At 39.7% G+C, this 21,628-nt stretch overlaps 2 protein-coding genes across 10 annotated transcripts in view; both read left to right on the top strand.

The window, feature by feature from the left end:
* Nucleotides 1-5,463, top strand: part of TRIM2 (tripartite motif containing 2) — a 118,929-nt gene extending 113,466 nt beyond the window's left edge. For all 7 annotated transcript variants that reach the window (XM_004420926.3, XM_087437518.1, XM_087437514.1 and 4 more), the window contains one exon: nucleotides 1,018-5,463. In XM_004420926.3, the coding sequence (XP_004420983.1) occupies nucleotides 1,018-1,170 (153 nt within the window). In that variant the 3' untranslated portion in view covers nucleotides 1,171-5,463. The remainder of the gene's footprint in view (nucleotides 1-1,017) is intronic.
* A 6,033-nt stretch (nucleotides 5,464-11,496) lies between these two features.
* MND1 (meiotic nuclear divisions 1) overlaps nucleotides 11,497-21,628 on the top strand; it is a 73,622-nt gene continuing 63,490 nt past the window's right edge. For all 3 annotated transcript variants that reach the window (XM_087437512.1, XM_004420927.3, XM_087437513.1), the window contains exons 1-3: nucleotides 11,497-11,555; nucleotides 17,160-17,225; nucleotides 20,618-20,675. In XM_087437512.1, coding sequence (XP_087293638.1) covers nucleotides 11,553-11,555; nucleotides 17,160-17,225; nucleotides 20,618-20,675 — 127 coding nt within the window. In that variant the 5' untranslated portion in view covers nucleotides 11,497-11,552. The remainder of the gene's footprint in view (nucleotides 11,556-17,159; nucleotides 17,226-20,617; nucleotides 20,676-21,628) is intronic.

Below are 21,628 nucleotides of genomic sequence, written 5' to 3'. Positions count from 1 at the left end.
GTTCCGTATAGGACCACAGATACTAAGCTGTTGTATTGTGGCTCTCGTAGCACCTGCCTGTTACAATGCCCTTTAAAACACCCTATGGGCCAAACAGAATGGTCAAAAGAAACCAGCCTAGGCCTGGTGAAGGAGAAGTGTTTCTTTTGTCTCGTCATATAGCACAAGCTTACAGACCAAAAGAAGACCACTTCATAGCCAAGTGTACATGTTGAACCATTGACTTTTTTTTTTTTTTTTTTTTTGTGGGAAAGATCAGCCCTGAGCTAACATCCATGCTAATCCTCCCGTTTTTGCTGAGGAAGACCGGCTCTGAGCTAACATCTATTGCCAATCCTCCTCCTTTTTTTTCCTCCCCAAAGCCCCAGTAGATAGTTGTATGTCATAGTTGCACATCCTGCTAGTTGCTGTATGTGGGACGCGGCCTCAGCATGGCCGGAGAAGCGGTGCGTCAGTGCGCGCCCGGGATACAAACCCAGGCCGCCAGCAGCGGAGTGCGCACACTTAACCGCTAAGCCACGGGGCCAGCCCACCCTTGACTTCTTATAACTCGCTCTTTTCTGAAAAGGAAAAAAAAAATCTGTTTTCCCATTGCATGTTAATAACTCAGGATCTTCTTCTGTGGTCTACTTGCTGATTGTTTTCTCTTATGTTTGGGGATAAAAGAGCGATGTGAGACTGGAAGGGGAAAAAGTGAAAGCTTAGAGTGAGAAATGAGGGTCGTTCATTTTTCAAGCACCATCGGGCCATTCTCATCAAATATGACCACTGTATGAATATATGTGAGATCTGGCGGCCAGTGGCATGTTCTATGTCAGTGACTATGGGGCATAGAGAATGGGAGGAGAAAAAGCAAGGTAGGTGGAGGGATTGTATATGTGATAGAGACCTAAACAAACCTTTGGGGTTACACACCTGCTTTTATATTAAAAACATAAGCATCGAGGATTTTAGAACTCATATTCTGTCATGTTACTCTAACTTTTTCTATAACACTCTGACTTGATTTTTTTACAGGTTTTTGATGGAAGTGGTTCATTTTTGTCCTACATTAACACATCTGCTGACCCACTCTATGGCCCCCAAGGCCTGGCCCTCACTTCAGACGGCCACGTCGTGGTTGCAGACTCTGGAAACCACTGTTTCAAGGTCTATCGGTACTTACAGTAACGGTGGCCAGCTGGAGACCCCTTACAAAGGTCTTGCACTATAAACTGGAATGGATTTCTCAACGCAGGACCAGGTTATACTAGACATTTCATGCTAGAAGGAATCATTGGTGAACTTTCCAAGGTTATTTCTGAATGTAACAATTTCCTTAAAAACTGCATATCCGATTTCTGTAATTCACCTTTAGGGTTTAAAAAAAGAAATCTCTTCTACTGAATCTATAAAAAACTGCAAAGTTTTACACCTGTGAACTATGGCATATAGGACAGGGATTTATGTAGTTAAACTAATTTTGCAAATCAAACAAGCATTAAAAAAAAAGTAGAATATTTAAAGGTATTTGTTAATCTTGTGAATGGTAGCTTTTGTGCAGAGCTTCCAAAAACAAACAAAATCTGTTGTAGTTATATACTTTATTTATCCCCAGTCACAAGACCCGGGGATCTTCTAACCTCACTTTTACAGTAGGTATTACTCTTGTGACATTTTTTGGTTGTCAGTGACTACTGACTACATATAAAATACTTTAGGAAAAAATAAGACTGTCTTACAAAGTCTTCCCAGCTGTGATTATTGATTAGCAGGTCTCTTAAGTTGAGCACTTAAGAATCAATGCAAATTTCCCATCCTTTCTGGGTTAAATCAAAGATCCTTTTTGTGTGTTCTTTCACCTTCTCTTTCCTGCTCCCCTTGTATCAAAAAACAAAATACATTTTCAGGGAAACCTGAAATTTCTAATGGTTTGAAAAGCATATTACACTAGTAATGCTGCCTTTTGGTAAACAGCCCCGTTAACTCCAGATTAACGCACTGGAATATAATCACGACAAAGTCACATTTTAGTGCCATGTTCTCACGTGTGTCTCTCCTCTTCCACTTTATGAAAGCGAAAGCTTTACCTCCTGCAAAATGTCAGCACATGTAGTAGGACACCAGTATCCTAGGACAGAGAGCCATAAGTAGCCCTTTGGAGGACAGATGGTGTCAACCAAAGGCATGTGATTGATTAATGGTTTCCCCTTAGAAAGCAAGTGGTACCAAAGTTGTGTTATCTCGAAAGCATTACAGGTAAGGGCATGTTATGGTTATTTATCATTGTCTAATGAATAGTAGAGGCATTAAAGGACTATGTATACATGATTAGGGTAAGGTAGAATGTATCATATATATATATATATATATATAGCTGAATCTTTGGTATATCGAAATAGGCAGCACTCAAAGACAGAAGCGTCATCCAGCTGTCCCTCAGCACGTTCCTTGACTGCGCAGTTTCAAGCCGTCCTAGTAGAGCAAGCCCTAAAGCAGATTTAAGTTTCACCATTTTCCAGGAATGATAGTATCGGCTGACTTTTAGTCAGAAAATGGCCTTCTGTGCTTTCGAAAGCTAAACAAAAACAATTCAAAAGAAAAAGTTGAACTTGTTACATTTAATTTAAACTAAGTACAAATGCATTTGGAGAAATGTTAAGAATAATTTAGTCAATCGTTAATCTGTCATTGATACTATAAAATAAGATGTGGTCTGTTTCCACTGTTAAATTTTCTACTCAGTTCTACCAAATAGGATGTCATGTTTGGCATTTTCAATACTGACTGGGATCTTTTTCACAGAAAGCACCTTAGAAGTGTACTGTAAGAAAACATTTCCCACATGTATAATTATATAAACGTGATGTTTATTGCTTATTAATTTATAATTCAGTCATTCTCTTATATAGGACTTTTTTAAATTTAGAAGGGAAATCTAGGTACTTCCAATTGTCTATCAAAGTTATTACGCCCAAATCAACCTCTGAAAAAGATATTTTCAGGAAGGTTTACATTTAGGTTTAGTATTTTTTCAGTTAGGTAGAGTTTTCAAAATACCTGAGACTGTGAGAAAGTTATACAATTCAATAACATTTTTAGAATGTTAAACCAAGACACTGTTTCCTAACATTAGTGAAATAAGTCTTTGAATTTAAACATTCATATTTAATGAGTGCCTCCTAGGTGCCAGGCACTATTGTAGGCACTGGGGATATAGTGATGGATGAAACAGACAAAAATCCCTGCCCCCTTGGGGCTTACACACTGAGGAGGGAATTCCATTTTGCCGTTTACTAGCATTCTGCATAAAAGATAAGCTAGCCTCTTGATAGCTCCTAGACTGTTTAAAAGAAAACTTTTTACATTGGTTACATTAATTTTAGTTTATTTTCACAAAAATGGCTTCATATTTAGATTCTGTCACAGGCTATTGATCTTAAGACTAGTTTACTTAAAGGATTTTTTTGTACAACATTTCAGTTATATTTGTGAATTTCAAAATTAACCAGCCGTCATACTGTATCAGGCTGGGTATCTCAATAGTAGATTGAATACAAAGCTAATTTTTTTACATGTCAGTTTTGGCACAAACTGGAATGAAAGAATAGATACTTTGATTCAGACCTGTTCCACTCTCTATTACTAAAACTCATGCTATGGGCACTCCAGGAAACACTTTATTTTTCCCCAAAAATATGTAATCATAGATGTTAAAGTGTAGATAATATTTCACATTTGGAATATATGTGTGTATTTACTGTATCTCTTGGTAGGAATATTTTAGGGGGAAAAGTGCTGCTGATAAGATAGGAATAGACAAGATTTAAATGAAATTTTGTCACATTCTATGAAAAATGGTTTCTGGTAAACTGAGAAGGATATTAAAATAAGTGACTTTTTTCTGGGCTACCACTATGGTTTGATTTCTCTTTGTCAAGTGTACAGAACCTGTCATACATTCATGATAAGTAGCACTGAAAAATTACCCATTCAAATTTCCCCTGGGCACTTATGGCAGAATACTGCCAGGTAGAATGTAATGGTCAGTGGCAATGCATTCCCTCCCAATACAGACCTCCCCTGCTGGACACGGGGAGGCAGAGAGTCACTTGACCATCCAGAAACACGTGAATAAAAAGCCTTTCTGACTGTTCGCCGTTTTTTTAATCATATTTAGTATCTTGATCAAGCTTTAGTCTCCAGTAACTAAACAAGTCACCAAGTTTCCTCGTTTTAATTACTCTTTGATTAGATTTGAGGCAAATAAATACTACAGGTCCATGCAGCTAGAACACACTTGTTTGTACTACTGAATATACAGGGTATGTCCTAACACAGAGTTGACTGAAGAGCAGTACACTAGCAAGTGTCTAGGGATCCTTATCATTGAAGGGGCCACATAAATGCTTTGGTAATACCTACTGAGTGAACTGGAGGAAAGAGCAAATAAACATTATCTGCAAATTACTTCAGATGGGAAAAATCTTTTTGTACATTTGGACTCTATCATATCCTCCCTATTCACCAGCTTCTGAAAAGGGAGGAGTATTTTTAGTTTAATAATTTAAAAACAGTACATTTCCAGGTAGGGTAAAATTGAAGCTATTTGATGCAAACATCATTTAATTTTGCTTAAAATCGAAAATCATAATACTGTTGCATTCTGTAAATGTTGCAGGGTATTAAACTTTACAATTATTTTAATATTTTTGATAACTAGGAATCTAGTATTGCCATAAAGGAAACTAAGTGCCCATTAAAGATTTGTTTGGTATAAATAAATAATTTTTTGTTTTGTTTTAAATGACAGTAAGCTACAAATCATGACGTTAATCTTAAACTTTCTGAAGATGAATTGTGTGGCAGTGATTGTATGGTCTGTTTGTGGAGAATGTGTGGAAGCTATTAATGTTCTAAAATAGATGAATAAATTGGCTATGTTGTTCCAATGAATGTACAGCACTTCCATTAACTTTTGAAAGCAACACAGCCTTAAACTCAATGCTTTTGCTTTATGACATGGGAATGTTCTGTCATCAACAGAGTGTGTTCTTGTAATAGAATTCTGTATATCATTCTCAATTCTATAGCCTTTCAATCCTATGTATGAGTATGAAGGTTTTTTGCTTCCTTTTTTTTTTCTTTTTAAATTTTGTACATTCCATCTTTATAGGTCTGTTTCATATGTTTTGTGTATAGAACACTAAGTCTTGCGCTCTCTGACACTGATACTGATATATTCTCATCATTTGTTCTTTTATGAATCAAAATGCTGACTGCCTATTTAAAGAATGAACGCTGTGCATCAAAGTGTTTGTATGTTCGTAGCTACATACGTACCACAGTATTTTGGATGCTTTAGTCTACAATAAAACTTTAAATTAATTCTGTCTTGAAACATAGGAGAAACAAGATTCATGTGTATATCTTAACCATGCAGAAAATCTCGAATCATTATAATAAAGCTTGTTTTCTCCATTCCCAGGGTGAATGTTTATTTAACATATTGTTCTATTTTTTAGTGAAGGGAAATGAGGGAATGTTCTAGAATATGTGGAAGATATGAATACCTCAACCAAATTGTTTATCTTACTGATAAAAAAAATTGCTTAGTAAAATTTTTGTTCTTTATGATGCTAATAATCTGTTAGCTTTTAGGATGTATCTTAAAGAGGAATTTGGAAAATCATGACATGTATGTACAGCACATACATTTAGAAGGTCAAATAGATCAAAATCACTATCTTTATAATGCTTAGAGAATCACAAGATAAAGAGACCTTCTGGCAGTCATGGCAGTCACATTTCTAGGGGGTGAAGGACTAGAAAGGGACCTCACTATAAACATTGTCTTTATGGTCCAGAATTTAATTAGAATGAAATTCATTACAATAAAAATTTCTATATTACATCAAGCTAATGGCCACACATTTCAAGCAGTACTCAAGCCATCTAAAGGACACATCTGGACAGTCCTCTGGAGGTTCTGTTGTAAACGAACCTGATGGTAAATGTACAAATAATAAGGTATCACTCTGTCATATTCTTTCAAAGGAGTTAGTTTCCACCATCTGTCTTAAATGGAATAAAACATTTCTTAAATGTTGATCTCTCTTCATAATGTCAAAGTTGTCATTTTAATGCCGCTTATCTACAGGCCAGTATCTTCCCCACAAGATTTAAGAATAGGTAAGCTCTTAATCGAGTGGTGTGTGGACTTGATGCTTGTTCTTTTGTTCTCTTATAAAGAACTCGTCTTTCTTCATTGATTGTAAACAAGTCATTGCCTTACACATATGCATACCACTTTTTTTCCTGATGTATTTGTAGGCTTTTTGATTTTTCATTGTCTCTGATTTCTATTTTGCTGTGATGGAATGAACACTAACATTTATCTTAATTAGAGTATCATTTGTGAACAATGGAGGGACACAGCAAAAATTTGTTTTGTTTTTCTGAGGGTTAAAAAAATTCATAATAGATTGAAAGTCTAAAAGAGGTGACCTAAGTTAGTCTTGGAAGGAGAGATGAAACAACAGAAATGAGAAAAAGACCAAACATGACTCTGCTACCTAGTACCTGTGAATATTAGTATCATTGAATCCTACTTCTATTCCTCACTTACTTTTTTCTTTTAACCAAGCAGGCCCCCTTGTCATCCTGAGCTCTTTGGAGGTTTTCAGAAGCCCTTGCCCTGTGTTTTAGCATATCTCAGATTGCCCTTCGGGACCTCATTTCACATAAAGCCGGATGCACCCTTTCCAGAGCAGACAAAGGGTTCAATGTTATTGCCTAGGTTAAGAGGCAGGAAGGGCAAGCCACATTCTATCCTTGACCCCACACTACTGTCTCCTTTTTGTTGCTACAGTCATTGAACAAATGTCTAAGCACCTGAGGCACACCAGGCTTTGGGCTAGGTGTAAGGGAAATAAGGATGAATAATACAGCCAGTAACCTCTAAGAGCTTACAGTCTGGTTGGTGAACCAGACCAGGTAATTACAGTACCATGAGCTGCTTTTATAGGCAGTCATTCGCAAATATTTACGGAGTCTAGTATGATCAGTCCTGTTCTAGCCACTAGGAAATAACAGTAAACAAAAAAAGTCCCTGTTCTCAGGAGCTTTATTCTACTGGAATGAGTCTTAAATGAACAATATAGGGCTGGCTACATAATTTGTGGGGCCTGGTACAAAACGAAAATGCAGGACCCCTCGCTCAAAAAGAATGAAAAGAGTTTTTTCCTTTTTCTGTGGTCTCTCTCTCAACCGGTGGTGGTGGTGGTGTGTATTTGCTATTTAATGTCGCATTCCCTTGGGCATAGGGATACTCACTGGGTAAGTGCAGACTCACATGCACCTGATGCCCCACATCATGACTCAGACTCGCCCCACACCTGTGCCCAGGCCCCCTGCCAAGAGTGGAGAGTGGCAGGGGTCGATGGGTGGGGCCGAGGAAGCGGCAACTGAGAACTCTTGGGGGGTGGGGGTGGGCAGAGAGGTGGTGGTGTGGGAGGACCACCTGTGAGCCAAGCTTGCTGAAAGAGGGCAAGAGAGCATGAGTTGTCCAGGGAAGAACAAGCAGTTCAATATCGTGAGACCAGAGAATGCTCAAGAAGAAATGGCGAGAGATCAGGCAAGATTACAAAAAAGAGTAAGGTACGGTGTCTGTTTTCAGGGAGTTTACATCCCAGATGGAAAGATTAAAAGAGCACCAGTTTACATCCCAGATGGAAAGATTAAAAGAGCACCAGTAACTATAATACAGAGCAAATTAAAGAAAGAGCCAGAGAAGTGTTAAAGCAGGAGGGAAATTGCAAGTTATCACGTAATTGATGGGGACAATCCTACTTCATGCTTGTTGTCCCAGCATAATTATAAATAGCAGTCTCTCTCTCTCAGAAGTGTCGGGGTTTGGATGATAAATTATATTCTCGCTCTACACCACTGTTTCTCAGCCTTTTTTTCCCGTTATCATCCATTACATAATAGCATGGTCATTTCTAACTCAGGAGATGTGGTGTGACTGAGAGGTTGATAATGTTGATTATTTCTTCCTCGAAATTTTCTCCTCTTTTGGTTTTTCATTCTTCTACTTCTTTCTACCTTGTAGACTTTTCCCTCTGTCTCTTTCAAATGACTTTACTTTCTTTCCCTACTTCCTTAATAAAGCTTCTTCTATAGGTCATGCTTTTCAGAATTTCAAGGAAGGGCCATGAGAAGGTTATCTTCAGTTTGGGGTGCATTCCTGAGAATGGCAGGGAACCAAAGGCAGTAGAAACTGTCTCATCTCCTGGGTGGTGGTCATTTTGAGGTTTGGTATTCCAAGACTGGGGTACACATCAGAAATCTCAGAGAACTGTGACGATAGTTCAGTGATGTTTGGGATACAGCCGCAGGTCCAATGACCAAGTCTCTCTAATGTGCACTTAGCACTCATCTTTCCCAAGAGAAGACCAGTTGGGTCAATTTGTCACTGTCCAAGGCTACCTTGGACACCTCAGAGGCAAGTGGTCTGCCTTAGGTTTATCCAATACACACTGCCTTTGGCTTAGCACGTAGCTCTGGTCTAGTCAGGCATGGCCTAGCTGGCAGAGAGTTCATTTGATGGATACGGCAAGACTCACAACTCTCCGTGGGAAGAATGCTGGGGGTTTAGAGATGCAGAGAGCACCACCTAGAGTTTCATAGCATCCTCTCCAGTGAAGTTCTGTCCTCAGGTCTCCTCTCTCCCGTGTTCTCTTCTTCCACAAACTCTTCCATTCTCTTGGGAAAAGAAAGAAAGGTTTGTAAAGATTTTTAAATGCCCAAACGGAGACGTGCACACATCTTGAGTGGCTTTTCCTCCTTTCCTGTCTCACCCTTGCTGCTTCCTCACTCCCAAATAAATTACCAGCACATTTTTGTCTCAGGTTCTATGTTTTTAGGAATTCAAACTAAGACAAACAGGGGATTCTGGGTTCCCAGGTCCCTAGTCTAGAAGGGAGCTTATAGGTAACAGATGGGCATGTCCCTTTGGCTTTGTAGACTCCTTGCCAATGGGGAGGGATGTGGCTGGAATAGGACCAACAGGGCCCTCTACAGAGCAGGGTCCATGGCAAGGGCTGGCTACCCAGATGCAAGGGCAGCACTGACTAGAAAATAAACTCTTGAAGGGTGTGGCCTGTCTGGTTCATCTTCACACAATTTGCAGGCAGCAGATAAAGTAAAAAGAAGGAAATTCATGTATGCTTAAGGATTTTGCAAAACACAAATTTGTTGAATAAACAAATGCCATTTTACTATAACAAATGCTAGATGGTGGGTACAAGATCCAAATTCATGAGTACTTCTCAGATGCTGCAAATAGTTATTTGCTTTCGTACTTCATAACTTATATACTACATCTGCCCGCTCCATAATATTGCAAAACGTGTCTCAAGACATCTGAATGGTAAATAATTTCAGAATTCTATTGGTGAGAATAGTAAATGAGAAAGCACTACTCAATGTAAATAATTAAGATTTTAGTAAAGCAAAATATCCTTCAGTTTGTCACCTGAAAACTGTATCTAGTTATCCCTAAGTCAATGACGAGATGGTGTTCTTGAATGCCTGGTATATTTATTTAATACACATTTATTGCATGTTTATTATGTCAGGCACTGTGCTAGGCCTTGGTGATACCAAAATGGTTGGCTTAGTCTCTGCCATGGAAAGGAGTTTGATATTGTAGGGAAGCTGTCCAAGTAAACAATTACAAAATGAAGGTGAGGTGTTATGATAAAACCACAGAGAGTGCTATAGGACCACAGAAGGCACCCACCTGCTCATGGCGTGGGGGAGGGGAGGCAGAGAGGAAAAGATTCCTGGAGGCTACACCTGTGCCATCTAAAGGATGGGTAAGGGTCAGCCAGGTGAAGAAAGCCTGCTCCTGATGGAGCAGAAGAGGTATGGCAGTCTAAGAGCAGATTAAGACAAGGCTTCCCACAAATGTCACCTTTATGATTTTTGTCAAATCTATGTATCACCAGTACAATTACTTAATATTTTTCTTAAATATCACTTTCATGATTTACTGACATACCTACTTCAGCTGTATCTTGAGCAATACATGAGAAACCTAGGGTGTGATATGCTAATTATACATTTTCTGGTACATATTAAAACATATATCAAATGGCTATCCATTTATTATTTTAAAAACCTCTCATCTACCATCAATTGGTATTGTATTGTAATACACTCTAGAAAAACTAAATTAATGGAACTCCAAGCAATTCAATATATCCCTTCCCCTGCTTCTATATGAAGTAACAGGAGCTACAAATTCCCATTTTATTTTATTTTATTTTTTATATAATTTTATTTATTTTTTCCCCAAAGCCCCAGTAGATAGTTGTATGTCATAGCTGCACATCCCTCTAGTTGCTGCATGTGCAAAGCGGCCTCAGCATGGCCGGAGAAGCGGTGCGTCGATGGGCGCCCAGGATCCGAACCGGGCCACCAGCAGCGGAGCACGAGCACTTAACTGCTAAGCCACTGGGAGGCCCCACAAGTTCCTATTTTAGATGCACTCTTTTTTTTTTTAGTAAAATTACTATACCTTAAAATGGTTCAAAATAACGTACAATAATTTTCAAAATAAATGAAAAGTCTGGGTTAATTTTGTAGCACTTTCAGGTAAAGGGACCTGAGCTTTTGATCTGAATCCCCATCCACTGTCAGGTCACCAGGTAGCACATTTTCGACAGTTTTGATTTAAAATTCATTCTCTTGTTTAAAAAAAAAAAAACCGAAAAACCTAAGAGTAAAACAAGCATACAAATAAAAGGATTTTAAAAAGCTGGAAAAGCAGTGGATAGCCATTGGAGACAAGATGAGGGGTCAAATTAAAGGAGAGAAAATCCGATAAAATCTTTAAAAAAAAAAAAAAAATTGGGCCGGCCCTGTGGCTTGGTGGTTAAGTGCGCGCACTGCAATGCTGGTGGCCCGGGTTCGGATCCCGGGTGCGCATCGAGGCACCACTTCTCCGTCCATCCTGAGGCCGAGTCCCACATACAGCAACTAGAAGGATGTGCAGCTATGACATACAACTATCTACTGGGGCTTTGGGGGGAAAAAATAAAATAAAATCTTTAAAAAAAAAGAAAATCCGGGAGGTGGCATCGTTTCCTCCCCCGGCAGCGGAATGGCCTCTATTTTTTAAGGCAAACTTAGGCCGAGTTTCGGCTGCGCAAGAAAACGCACGTACAATCAAGGCCTCAAAACTTTCTTAAAAAAAAAAAAGGGGGGGGGTCACGTTCACCTCGAAGGAGAGATGAGGCGGAAGCAGCTAGGAGACCAGTCTCGCCAGGCCCAGATTGGCGGGCCCCGCCCCCAGGGAAGGCCCCGCCCACCACGGCCGGCCGCTCGGCGGAGCCGCCAGGGGTCGCTGCGCGCCGCAGAGGCGAGGGTCGGTCTCTCTCCCACCTCCTCCCCTTGGCTGCTCCGCCCCCGAGGCGGTGTCGGCGCCAAAATCAAACCCTCCTGGGCCCGCCCCGCCCCTCGCCTAGTGCGGAGGCCCCGCCACCGGAAGACGCGCCGCTCGCGCCATGGTAAGAGCTGAGACCACGCTCCCGGGTCCCCGTCGCTCCCAGTGTCCGGGCCGCAGAGCCCCTCGGCCGCGTGGACCCCGGCCTGGCGCTGGCCGCCCGGGCCCTGGGCCTCAGACGCAGGGGCCGCCAGGTCGACGCCGTGGCACCCCCGCGCTTTCCGATCGCGGCGGGGCGGCCCCGAGAGCGCGCCCGCGCTCCCACCTCCGCCGCCGGAGCCGGGAAGCGGAGGCGCCGCGCTGGCCCCCGGCCCGTGCGCCCGCGTGCCGGGGGAGGGAGCCGGGGGCGTCCGCCCCTCCCGCCGTTCTGCGCCCGGCGGCCTCCGGCGGCCGGGGTAGTGTAAACACGTGAAGCGTTCGAGAACGTGACGTTGGTGAACCCATCTCACAAACTCAGGGATCTGTCAGAAAGAGCACGAATCGCTTCGGACCCTGTGCCCCAGGCCGCCCAGATTCGGCCACCAAAAGTGCAGCCCCTTCTTAAGAACAGGGAGAGGAAGTGTCAGCGGGCAGGCGCGGAGGGGCGCCCTCCACCTCAGAGGGCCCTCTTGATTTTGACAATTGAGTGGTTTTATGCATTCTAACAGGTAGAGCACATTTCTGAGTTGCTCACAATTTCAAAAGTAACCTAACGAATCTTTGCTTTATGCCAGTTAGATGATTTCTGAGAAAATCTGTTGGTTTTTACCAAAGGGCAGGAATTGCTGCCCTTTTGTGCTTCGGACAGCTGGTCGGTAGGGTGTTCGTCGCTTTATTTGAGGAGAATCTCCCTGAGTTAGTATTCCTTGCGTGCCATGATGGGTTAAGTCCTGGGAAGATTCCAAATTATCTTTCTCGTTGTGAATTTAATGCCTTTCTGCTCATTTAAATCATTTTCATAAACCTTCAGAGTTTCATGCCATTTTTTTATGCTTCTGTTGGCAGAGAATCGACATCTAATTAAACGGATCTAAGATTTTAATATCTTAATTTAGTTAAGTGGCCGTTATTTTGCCGAGTTAATGGTGGACAAGGATTTAGGTTGTATGGTGTTTATTTGAAGATACTTGTCCAGATGTAATTATAACTGATAACGGCTTCTTTGTGGTTAAACTAACATCCCAGCCACCTGGGCATAAAATGGTGTAAGAAGCCAAACAGGACCATAATTAAATCTGTTACCAGTGCCCTCATATAAGATGAAATATGATATCATATTTCTCTTTATGGAGTTACTGGCCTAATATAACCGTCTGTTGAGAACTGTGCAGGATAAATGCATTACCTTTGTCCTTTTACCTAGTCTCTCTACACATGAATCACCTTCTAGTACTAAATGGTTTGATGTGCTATTAACTTTTTCAGATGCTTACTTCTGATAATGGAGAAACATGAAACAAATTAGAATAAAGCTTTTTATAAGATACATAATTCCTCTTTTTTATATATGATTAAGAAGTAAGTTTAGTGTTATGTTGAGCAAAGATAACTTATTCTCTTTCCTGAATCTGAATTAATAGCTGTTTTGATTTGGTTGGGCTTGCTGGGTAAACAGTTATTGTAAGTCCCAGCATATTTTTGGGATTGGAGAAATGCAATGTAGTCTGCCACTTTTTTTTTTTTTTTTTTTGTGTGTGGAGATCAGCCCTGTGCTAACATCCGCCAATCCTCCTCTTTTTTTGCTGAGGAAGACGGCCCTGGGCTAACGTCTGTGCCCATCTTCCTCCACTTTATATGGGACGCCGCCACAGCATGGCTTGCCAAGCAGTGCGTCGGTGCGCGCCCGGGATCCGAACCAGCGAACCCCGGGCCGCCGCAGCGGAGCGCGCGCACTTAACTGCTTGCGCCACCGGGCCGGCCCCAAGTCTGCCACTTCTGAGAGCAGCAGATATCTTCTACTTTTAATTTTGCAAAATTTTATTGTAATTGATCAACAGGGCTGACTTTAGGAATTCTAGTTTCCTTTGTTCTCAAGTTTTGAGTCCTCTTACTGATTTGAATGTATCTCTAACTTATGCTATCAGGATATTTTCTTTAATCTTAATTATTAAATGAGCCCTTGTTGATTTTTTGGAGAAATTTCTAAATATGGATTAATATGGCATCCTTTTATGTTAGTTATTTTAATTCTGGTCACAATACTCTCCTACTGTGGTTAATAATAAAAACTATTTGTAGTCATAAAAGAAACTGATGAATAAATCAGCCTGAAAACAATGTAAATGGATGATACAGCCCATCCATATTTCTTGACTAATTTTCATAGCGGCTGAGCTGAGTGATAAGAGCTTTCCTAAAACTGTGTGTCCCCAGGACACTAGATTCTCCTCGTTGCCTACCTCTGGGTGGCAGATTCTTGTGGAGTCCCTGGTTTCTCCAAGGAGCTGTTTATAATACCAAAATGTTAGGAGCATTTCCTAAACCTTAGGATCTGGTTTCCGCTGATGCAGCTACAAACTAAAGTCCTAAAGGGATTCTCACTGCCCACAGTGTCCCTGACGTGGCCTCCAGATTCTGGGGTGAGAAAAGCAGTGTTCTTAATCCTGGGGCACAATTAAAGCACCTGGAGAAGATTTTTAAAATATGCATGCCCAGACGGAGGCCCCATCTCGAAGATTCTGATTCAGTTCATATGGGATGTGCCTGGGCATCTATTTTTTAAAAGCTCCTGAGATGCTTCTAATGGCAGTTTGAGACCCACAGGACTAGACAAATAAGCGGAAGGAATCTTCTAACTGGGTGTGAATTTCATGCTTGGTTTACTCAGATACTGCAGAGGCCGATGTGAAGGGAGGCTGATAAAGCAGTATTGAACTCTAGCTCTCCACCCTAGGTTTAGACATGTCTGTATGATTTCTTGGAGCTTGCCCACCTGAGATTTCTCTGACTTTTTTCTCCAAATAAGACAATAAATAGTTGTCACAAAATGCCTTATTAGAAATTCACCCTGTGTCATATTTGTGGAAGTGCAGTGGGTGTTGTGGGGTTTGGGAGCCTGAACAGCCTCAAATTTTATGGTTGGTAATTTTACATGGTCCTGAAATTAAGGAATTAAAGGCTGGCCTTTATATCTGCTCCTCTAACCTGGCGCTAAGCACTAGGAAGGCAAAGGCAGTTCATGTTCCAAAGAAGTTTTTCAGTCTGCTGAGAGTGACAAGTAAACACATCTTTCAGTTGTAGTAAATGATTTGATGAAGTTGTGTTCTGGGGACACATGGAATGACACTCAGCCTAACCTGTGAGCTCAGGGAAGTTCTAGAGAATGCCTAAACTAAGCCTTGGGAGACTGTTGGGAGTTTCGAATAGGTAAGAGGAGAAAGTGTTTTAGGTAGAGAGAACAACATTTTTTAACAGGCACAGAAATGGGAAAGAGCATGCTGTGAGTGGGGAATTACAAGCAGTTCATGTGTTATAGCTCAAGTTGCTTAGCTCTCCATGTTGTTATAGTAAAATTGGAGGTGGAGAGTGGTAGATTGGGGTCAGGTGATAGAGGACCTTGTACTGGGTATCATTCTAGGGTGACTGGATACTTCTGGACGGTTGGGAGCCACTGGTGGTTTTAAGCAAGGGAGAGGCATGGTTTGATTTGCTTTTTGTCAATGTGGAACATGGACTTAGAGGATAAGACAAAGCATGGTTAGGGGAGTGCAGGTATGTTGCAGGAAACAGATAACGAAGGCCTGAACTGAGGCAGAGGTAATAGGGGTGGAGCAGACGCAACAGATTTGAGAAATAGTTATGCACTGAAATTGGCAGGACTTGGTGATTGGTTGGATGTGGAGTAGGAGAGATGAAGACACCTGGGAAGACTGCCAAGCCTGGGGCTTGGGTAACAAGGTGGTGTCTAACTGAACTCAAGATCCAGAACAGCAGGTTTGGAGAGTGGATGTGGGAGAGGAAGAGTTTAGTTGAGACCTCCTGAGTTTGAAGTCTGTCCAGCAGGCGGGTAGATAACATGAGATTGACGCTCAGGAGCACACTCCTGATGTAGATATCCTGATGTAGACGCAACTATTTATGAACAGGTCCATGTACAAATTGCTACCTAGAACAGAATGAATTACTATCCAGGACAGAATGAATTAATTCCACCCTGGGGGTAGAAGGGACTAGCATAGATTTGAGGTCTCAGCATAAGTGTTAGTTAAAACCAAGGAAGCAGATGAGATCAAAGAAAAGGTGTGAGGAGATGAGGGCATCAGTCGAGAACCCTGGGGAACTGCAGTGTTTTGAGTGGACAGAGGAAAAAGAAAAATATAAACTCTGAGGCTACATATTGTATCCATACAACTCATCAGGGAACACCTGATAATTTTATTGGTGTGAAAATGAGTTGGTGAGTTTCTAGGTTCTGTAAGTAGAATAAAGACTCATGTACTCTAGTATGTATTCGGAATGGCAGTTCCAAATCTCTTTCCCTGTCCATCGTAGGCTTTCATTTTCTGATGGAGTATTTGGTTAGATAGGGTCAGTCTTTAATTGTTGTTCAATTTTTGTCTGCTTTCTAAGTGATTAGAGTGTTTTAAAGTTCTACTAAACAAAGATGCAGATCACTTAAGAAATGTAAGTGTGGAATCATCTATTAGAGTCCTAGAGATGATGGTTCTCATTCTCTTGTTATTTTCTGTGAATCTTTGGGTTGAGAAAGTTTGTCTCTTTTTTTTTTAATTTCGACTTGAGCTTTTTGTATATACTCTATATAGTAAAATTTATTAACATACATTTCAGTTACATATTATCTTAATTTCGAATTGGCTAAACAGTAGTTATAGAATAATAGTAACCTGAAGTAGGCTTTCATTTTCTACTGGGATGAGTTTTTCCTTCCTCCAGCCTACCCTCCGTAATGCTGCTGCAACTATCTTACTAAAGTGTAACTCTGATCTTGTCACTCTCTGCTTTTGAAATTGCTCACTCTAGGAAGTAGTTCCTAGAATAAAGTCCATCTCTTCTGCTGGACAGTCAGCCTTCCGTAATTTGGCCCAAGACAACCTTTCTCACTTTATCTGCCACTCCCCCTATATACTCCATACAATAATCACCTGAGAGTGCTTATCTTTCTGGAGCATTCCATGTACTTCCGTAACGTTGTGCCTGTTATGATCTGCCCACGACACCCTCTCACCATTTCTCAACTTGCCAAAATCCTTTTCATCTCTCGCCTTCCTACCTAACCCACCTCCCTCCCCAGGGTGGAATTAATTCATTCAGTCCTAGATAGTAATTCATTCTATTCTAGGTAGCAATTGGTGCATGGATCTGTTCATAAGTGGTTATGTCTATTCATTTTCTTTGAGAAATTAAGTCTTTTAAAGGTAAATACAGTGACTTATCATTGGATCATTTGGTAAATATTGAATTTCTACAAAATGCCAGACTTTGCCTCAGTCACAGTTCTTATTATCATATTGGCAGCACCTACCACATGGCTTGGCATATAATAGTAAAGTAGTTAAAATCAGTCTTGAGGCCTGGCTCTGAGAGTTATCAAACTGTTGGTATCAAACAAGATAAATCGATCAAATTTATCATAATTTGTCAAAATTTATGATAAAGTTTCAGACCAAGTTGTTTTGAAATGCAGTATTTAAAAAAATACAGTGTTTACTTTTTAACTTTTGTGCTTTAGTCGAAGAAAAAAGGACTGAGTGCAGAGGAAAAGAGAGCCCGCATGATGGAAATATTTTTTGAGACGGTAAGTCGTTTTCCCTAAGATTTTTAGTATTTTGCGTATTTTCATTAGCGATTAATACTGACCAGTTTCCTGAAGAATGAATAAAACTCTGCAAACATTTGTAGTTCCTGTGAGCTATGGGGTATGAAAGCACCCTGTCCCAGTAGAGCCCTATCCCGATATTTGTAGAGTCTCTTCTATCCCGACTGTCCTACACAGGGGCGCCAGAATCATCTTTCTGAAGCATATATTTGATTGTGTCCCCTTTCTGCCTGAAAATGATAATAATGGTAGCTCACATCTACTGAGAGCTTCCTAGGTGCACGTCACTGTTCTAAGCACCTTGTGGAGGTTATCTGACTTCATCCTTTTTAACCCTGTGAGATCAGTACTGTTGTTATCATCCTCATCCTACAGATGAGGACATCTGAGACACAGCCTAAGATACCAGCCCTGGATCTCAAAGAATTGAAGTGATAGTACCAGGATTCAAACCCAGGGAGGGTCATCTGCTTTAGAGGCAGTGCTAAATACTGCTTCTTTGCATTTATAAATCTGTCTGTAGTGTAACACGTATATGATGGTACACAGGCCTCCTTAACTTGTTCCAGATATTTGTGCCTGCCACTAACAGGAAAGATGTTGGAGTTTGTGCTCCTAAGTGCCAAAGCCAGGATTCAAACCCAGGCCCCTGGATCTAGAGCCTGTTTTCTTCACCATGGTGCTCTACAGTGGCTTTTCTCTGCTTCCAGGTTAAAGTCCAAACCTCTGACCTACAAAAATGTAAACTTCCTATGTCTTAGCCTAATACTTGACAGGACCTTTAAAGTCTAGTCTTGCACCAGTCTACTGGCTGTTTTCATTACATACAAATGTGAAGAAGATGGGGAAAAATGGCAAAATAGAATATGAAATTAATAAGTGATGATAATACTTGACATTTTCATTTTGATAATTCAGATTCTCAGTAAAACAAGTGAAATATTCTGGGGACCTTTTTTTTTTTTTTTAAACTATTTGCCCTCCAAGTGTAATTTTACTAATCTTACTTACATACAATGACTTACTAAAAGTCATTGATGATTCAGAACAGAGTATCATATTAATAATGATGATATGATTAGGAAGATAAATTGATGAAGTTTGTATGTGAGGATTATGACTATTTTTTCTGCTGAGTTGAAATATTTTTCCTATGGTCTCAGAGCAAGAAAAGTAGATTTAATTTCTACCAGGCAGTAGAAAGCTGGGGAGAGTGGTGGGTGAAATTATTTTGTCCTTTATGATATTGCTAATTTTTCTCAGTATCAAAATTGGATGTTTCTGATTGAAAAAAATTCAGCTCTGCTCTCAGTTAATAACATGAAGACACTAATGACTATGATACTAATGAATATTAGCAGCTTAAAGAAGTTCAGTAGTCAGTGAGTTTTTATGTAAAGCTAGGAATTAATTGTATTAATTGATTGATTTCAGTTCATATATTCCTATATATATTTATTCATATGTATACATACAAGTACAGATTTGAAGTTGCTAATATGGTAGAAAAAGAATTCTTTGCTTATTACACTTAGGAAGAACATGGTAGCAGTGTAGCTCAACGATAGAGAACTGCACCTGAAGTCTGTTTTACCTAATAGCTTTGTGACCTTAAGCAAGTTACTTGACCTAAGTCTTAGTTTCCTTGTCTGTTAAAGAGGATAATAATAATTGTGCCCAGCTCTCAGTGTTGGTATGAGGATTAAATAAGATAATCTGTGTAAAATTTACAATGCCCACGTCATATATGCTTAATTAAAAGTTATCTATGTGTCTTCCATGGTGTCTTCCACATTTTTTTTTTAAGAGCTAGAACCATTGTGTTCCTCTGTCCTTTATTGTCTCTGTTTAATCCTGGATAGAACTAATAGTTACATGAGACCATTTTCTCTGTTCACTTGAATGACCACACTTTCATTCTGAGGCTAGTTCTTTGCAAGCCCATTTATTTATACAGCAGCCTCGCTGGGGCAGCCAGTATGTCTGGGGCTCTTCCTTGATGACCACATATAGGCAATGTCTCGATCAATTCATGTTCTTTTTCCAGGGAATCTAAAATATTTGCAAATGGATTTGATTAATTGATTTTTTTAATGCATTGGAGGCCTAAAGTCAGTAAATTATTGCATGTTCTCTGAGACCCTCAAGTATTATCTTTAAGTAGTTTACTCCTAGACGTGCAAAAATTGATTTCATGCTCTAAGAGCAATGGCTTAGAATTTTCCTTAATTTACTAAATCTTAAGTGTAGTGAGAGGAAGTTACTTTTTCCAACAGTTTATTATGAAAGATGAAAGAATTTTAGAGTGAATACCTACATACCCAACACCTAGATTCTACCATTAACATTATACTCTACTTGTTTTATCACATATATATTCATCTATCCACTCCTTTATCCATGCATCAATTCGTCTTTTTTTGGAGGGGTAGTGGTGGAAGTATATCCTGGGTACCAGTCTTTTGTCAGGTATATGTTTTGTGAATATTGTCTTCTAGTCAGTATTTGTCTTTTCAGTTTCTTAACAGTGCGCTTAGATGAGCAGAAGTTTTTAATTTTGATGAAGTCTAAATTTCCATCCTATTGAAGTTGCCTTTTCAAGTTTACTTTGGAAGAATGAGACCCCAGATTTCCTTAACAATAATCACAATAATTCTGTTCTAATTACTGAATGCTTCAGTCTTTTCAAATATTTCACTGTTGTTATCCAAGTTCTTTTCACCACTTCAACCAAGGCTTATTACAAGAAGAAAGGAGTATTCTACATGATTTTTTTCCAACTATAAGATTAAATATTCTACATGTATATCTTCCCATAATGTTTTGTTTTGCATGTGGTAGACATGCAGCATGTATAGCTGAAGGATGGATAGGCAGCCATGAATTGTATAATTTTCCTATGTAGGTGTAGCTCTTCTATGAAACCTTAAATGTAAACAAATCTTGATAGTTGTCTGTTTTGCTTTTAGTTAGAACTGCTGAATCTGTGACATATGATACATGCCAAAGTACTGTTTGTGTTTTCTTAAAATCAAAATGTCAGAGAAACTAATTATCTCATGTTAACAAATGAGTTATCATAACTAGTTTTTATACTTCAGTGGGAAGGTGTTCTTCATGGTCTTCTCTCCAAGTACTTTAAAGAATTGTATGTTTGTGCAACATCTGTCCATTTTAAGTTCTATTGATGGTATTGAGCAAGATAATTGGCATCGTTTCTTCTAGCTCTAAAATGCTTGACTCTATTGCAATGTCCATTTCCAGGTACAGTTTTTTAGTACAATGTTTTATGAACATAATTATAGTAAATATAAATAGATAGTAGAAAATAAATACATGTTTTCCATCTCTTTTTTAACGGTTATAAACAGAAAGATGTGTTTCAATTAAAAGACATGGAGAAGATTGCTCCCAAAGAGAAAGGCATTAGTAAGTATCAAAGATGTGCTGGGATATTTTGGGAAACATCCGTCATCTTTTCTGCAACAGTGTTTCCCTTTATGGAAACATAAATTTCTAGATGAAGAATGTTTGTAAAAGTCTCTATATGATGTCTTTGGGCCACGGCCATGATTCTTGTGTTTGGAGTATCTGCTAGGAAAATTAAAATGGAATAGGCATGCATGCACACACACACATACATATATATACATACACACAATATGCACACATTTATTTATGGGTATAATTTACTTCAAAAGAAGTAAAAATTGTTCATGTAGGTTCTAGAATTTGTTAAATGTGACTTTGTGTCGTAACAGATTACCACAAACTTGGTGACTTAACACAATAGAAACTTATTCTTTCATGGGTCTGGAGGCCAGAAGTCTAATATCAAGATGTCGGCAGGGTTGGTTTCTTCTGGGGGCTGTGAGGGAGAGTTGATTTCATGCTTCTCTCCTAGCTTCTGATGGCTGCCAGCAGTGCTTGGCTTATAGACACATCATTCTAGTTTCTGCCTCTAGGGCCTTCCTCTTTATTTTCACTCCTTCTGTCTCTTATAGGGACACATGTTGTTGGGTTTGGAACTCACCCTAAATCCAGGATTATTTCATCATGGAGATCCTTAATTACATCTATACAGACCCTTTTTCCAAATAAGATCACATTCACGGATTCTGGGGGTTATCTTTTGAGGGGACACTGTTAAACCCACTTCGTATGATACATATTTTTTTAAACCTTACTTTCTGATTATATAAACTATACATGTGTATTTTAACAGATTTGGAAATTATAAAGAATATAATGAAAATAAAAGTTGTTCCTAATCTCTCTATTCTGAGATCACCACTGTTAACATTTTCGTGTATTTTGATGTCTTATTCTTAAGTTCTGTTTATCTTGTGTATGTATGTGTCTGTCCATCTCTCTGAGAGGGA

The sequence above is a fragment of the Ceratotherium simum genome, chromosome 12 (assembly GCF_057802395.1).
Source record: "Ceratotherium simum simum isolate JZ-2026a chromosome 12, ASM5780239v1, whole genome shotgun sequence".
NCBI classification, from domain to species: domain Eukaryota; kingdom Metazoa; phylum Chordata; class Mammalia; order Perissodactyla; family Rhinocerotidae; genus Ceratotherium; species Ceratotherium simum.
Note: the sequence above shows the minus strand (reverse complement) of the source record. Positions and strands in the feature narration are given on the sequence as shown.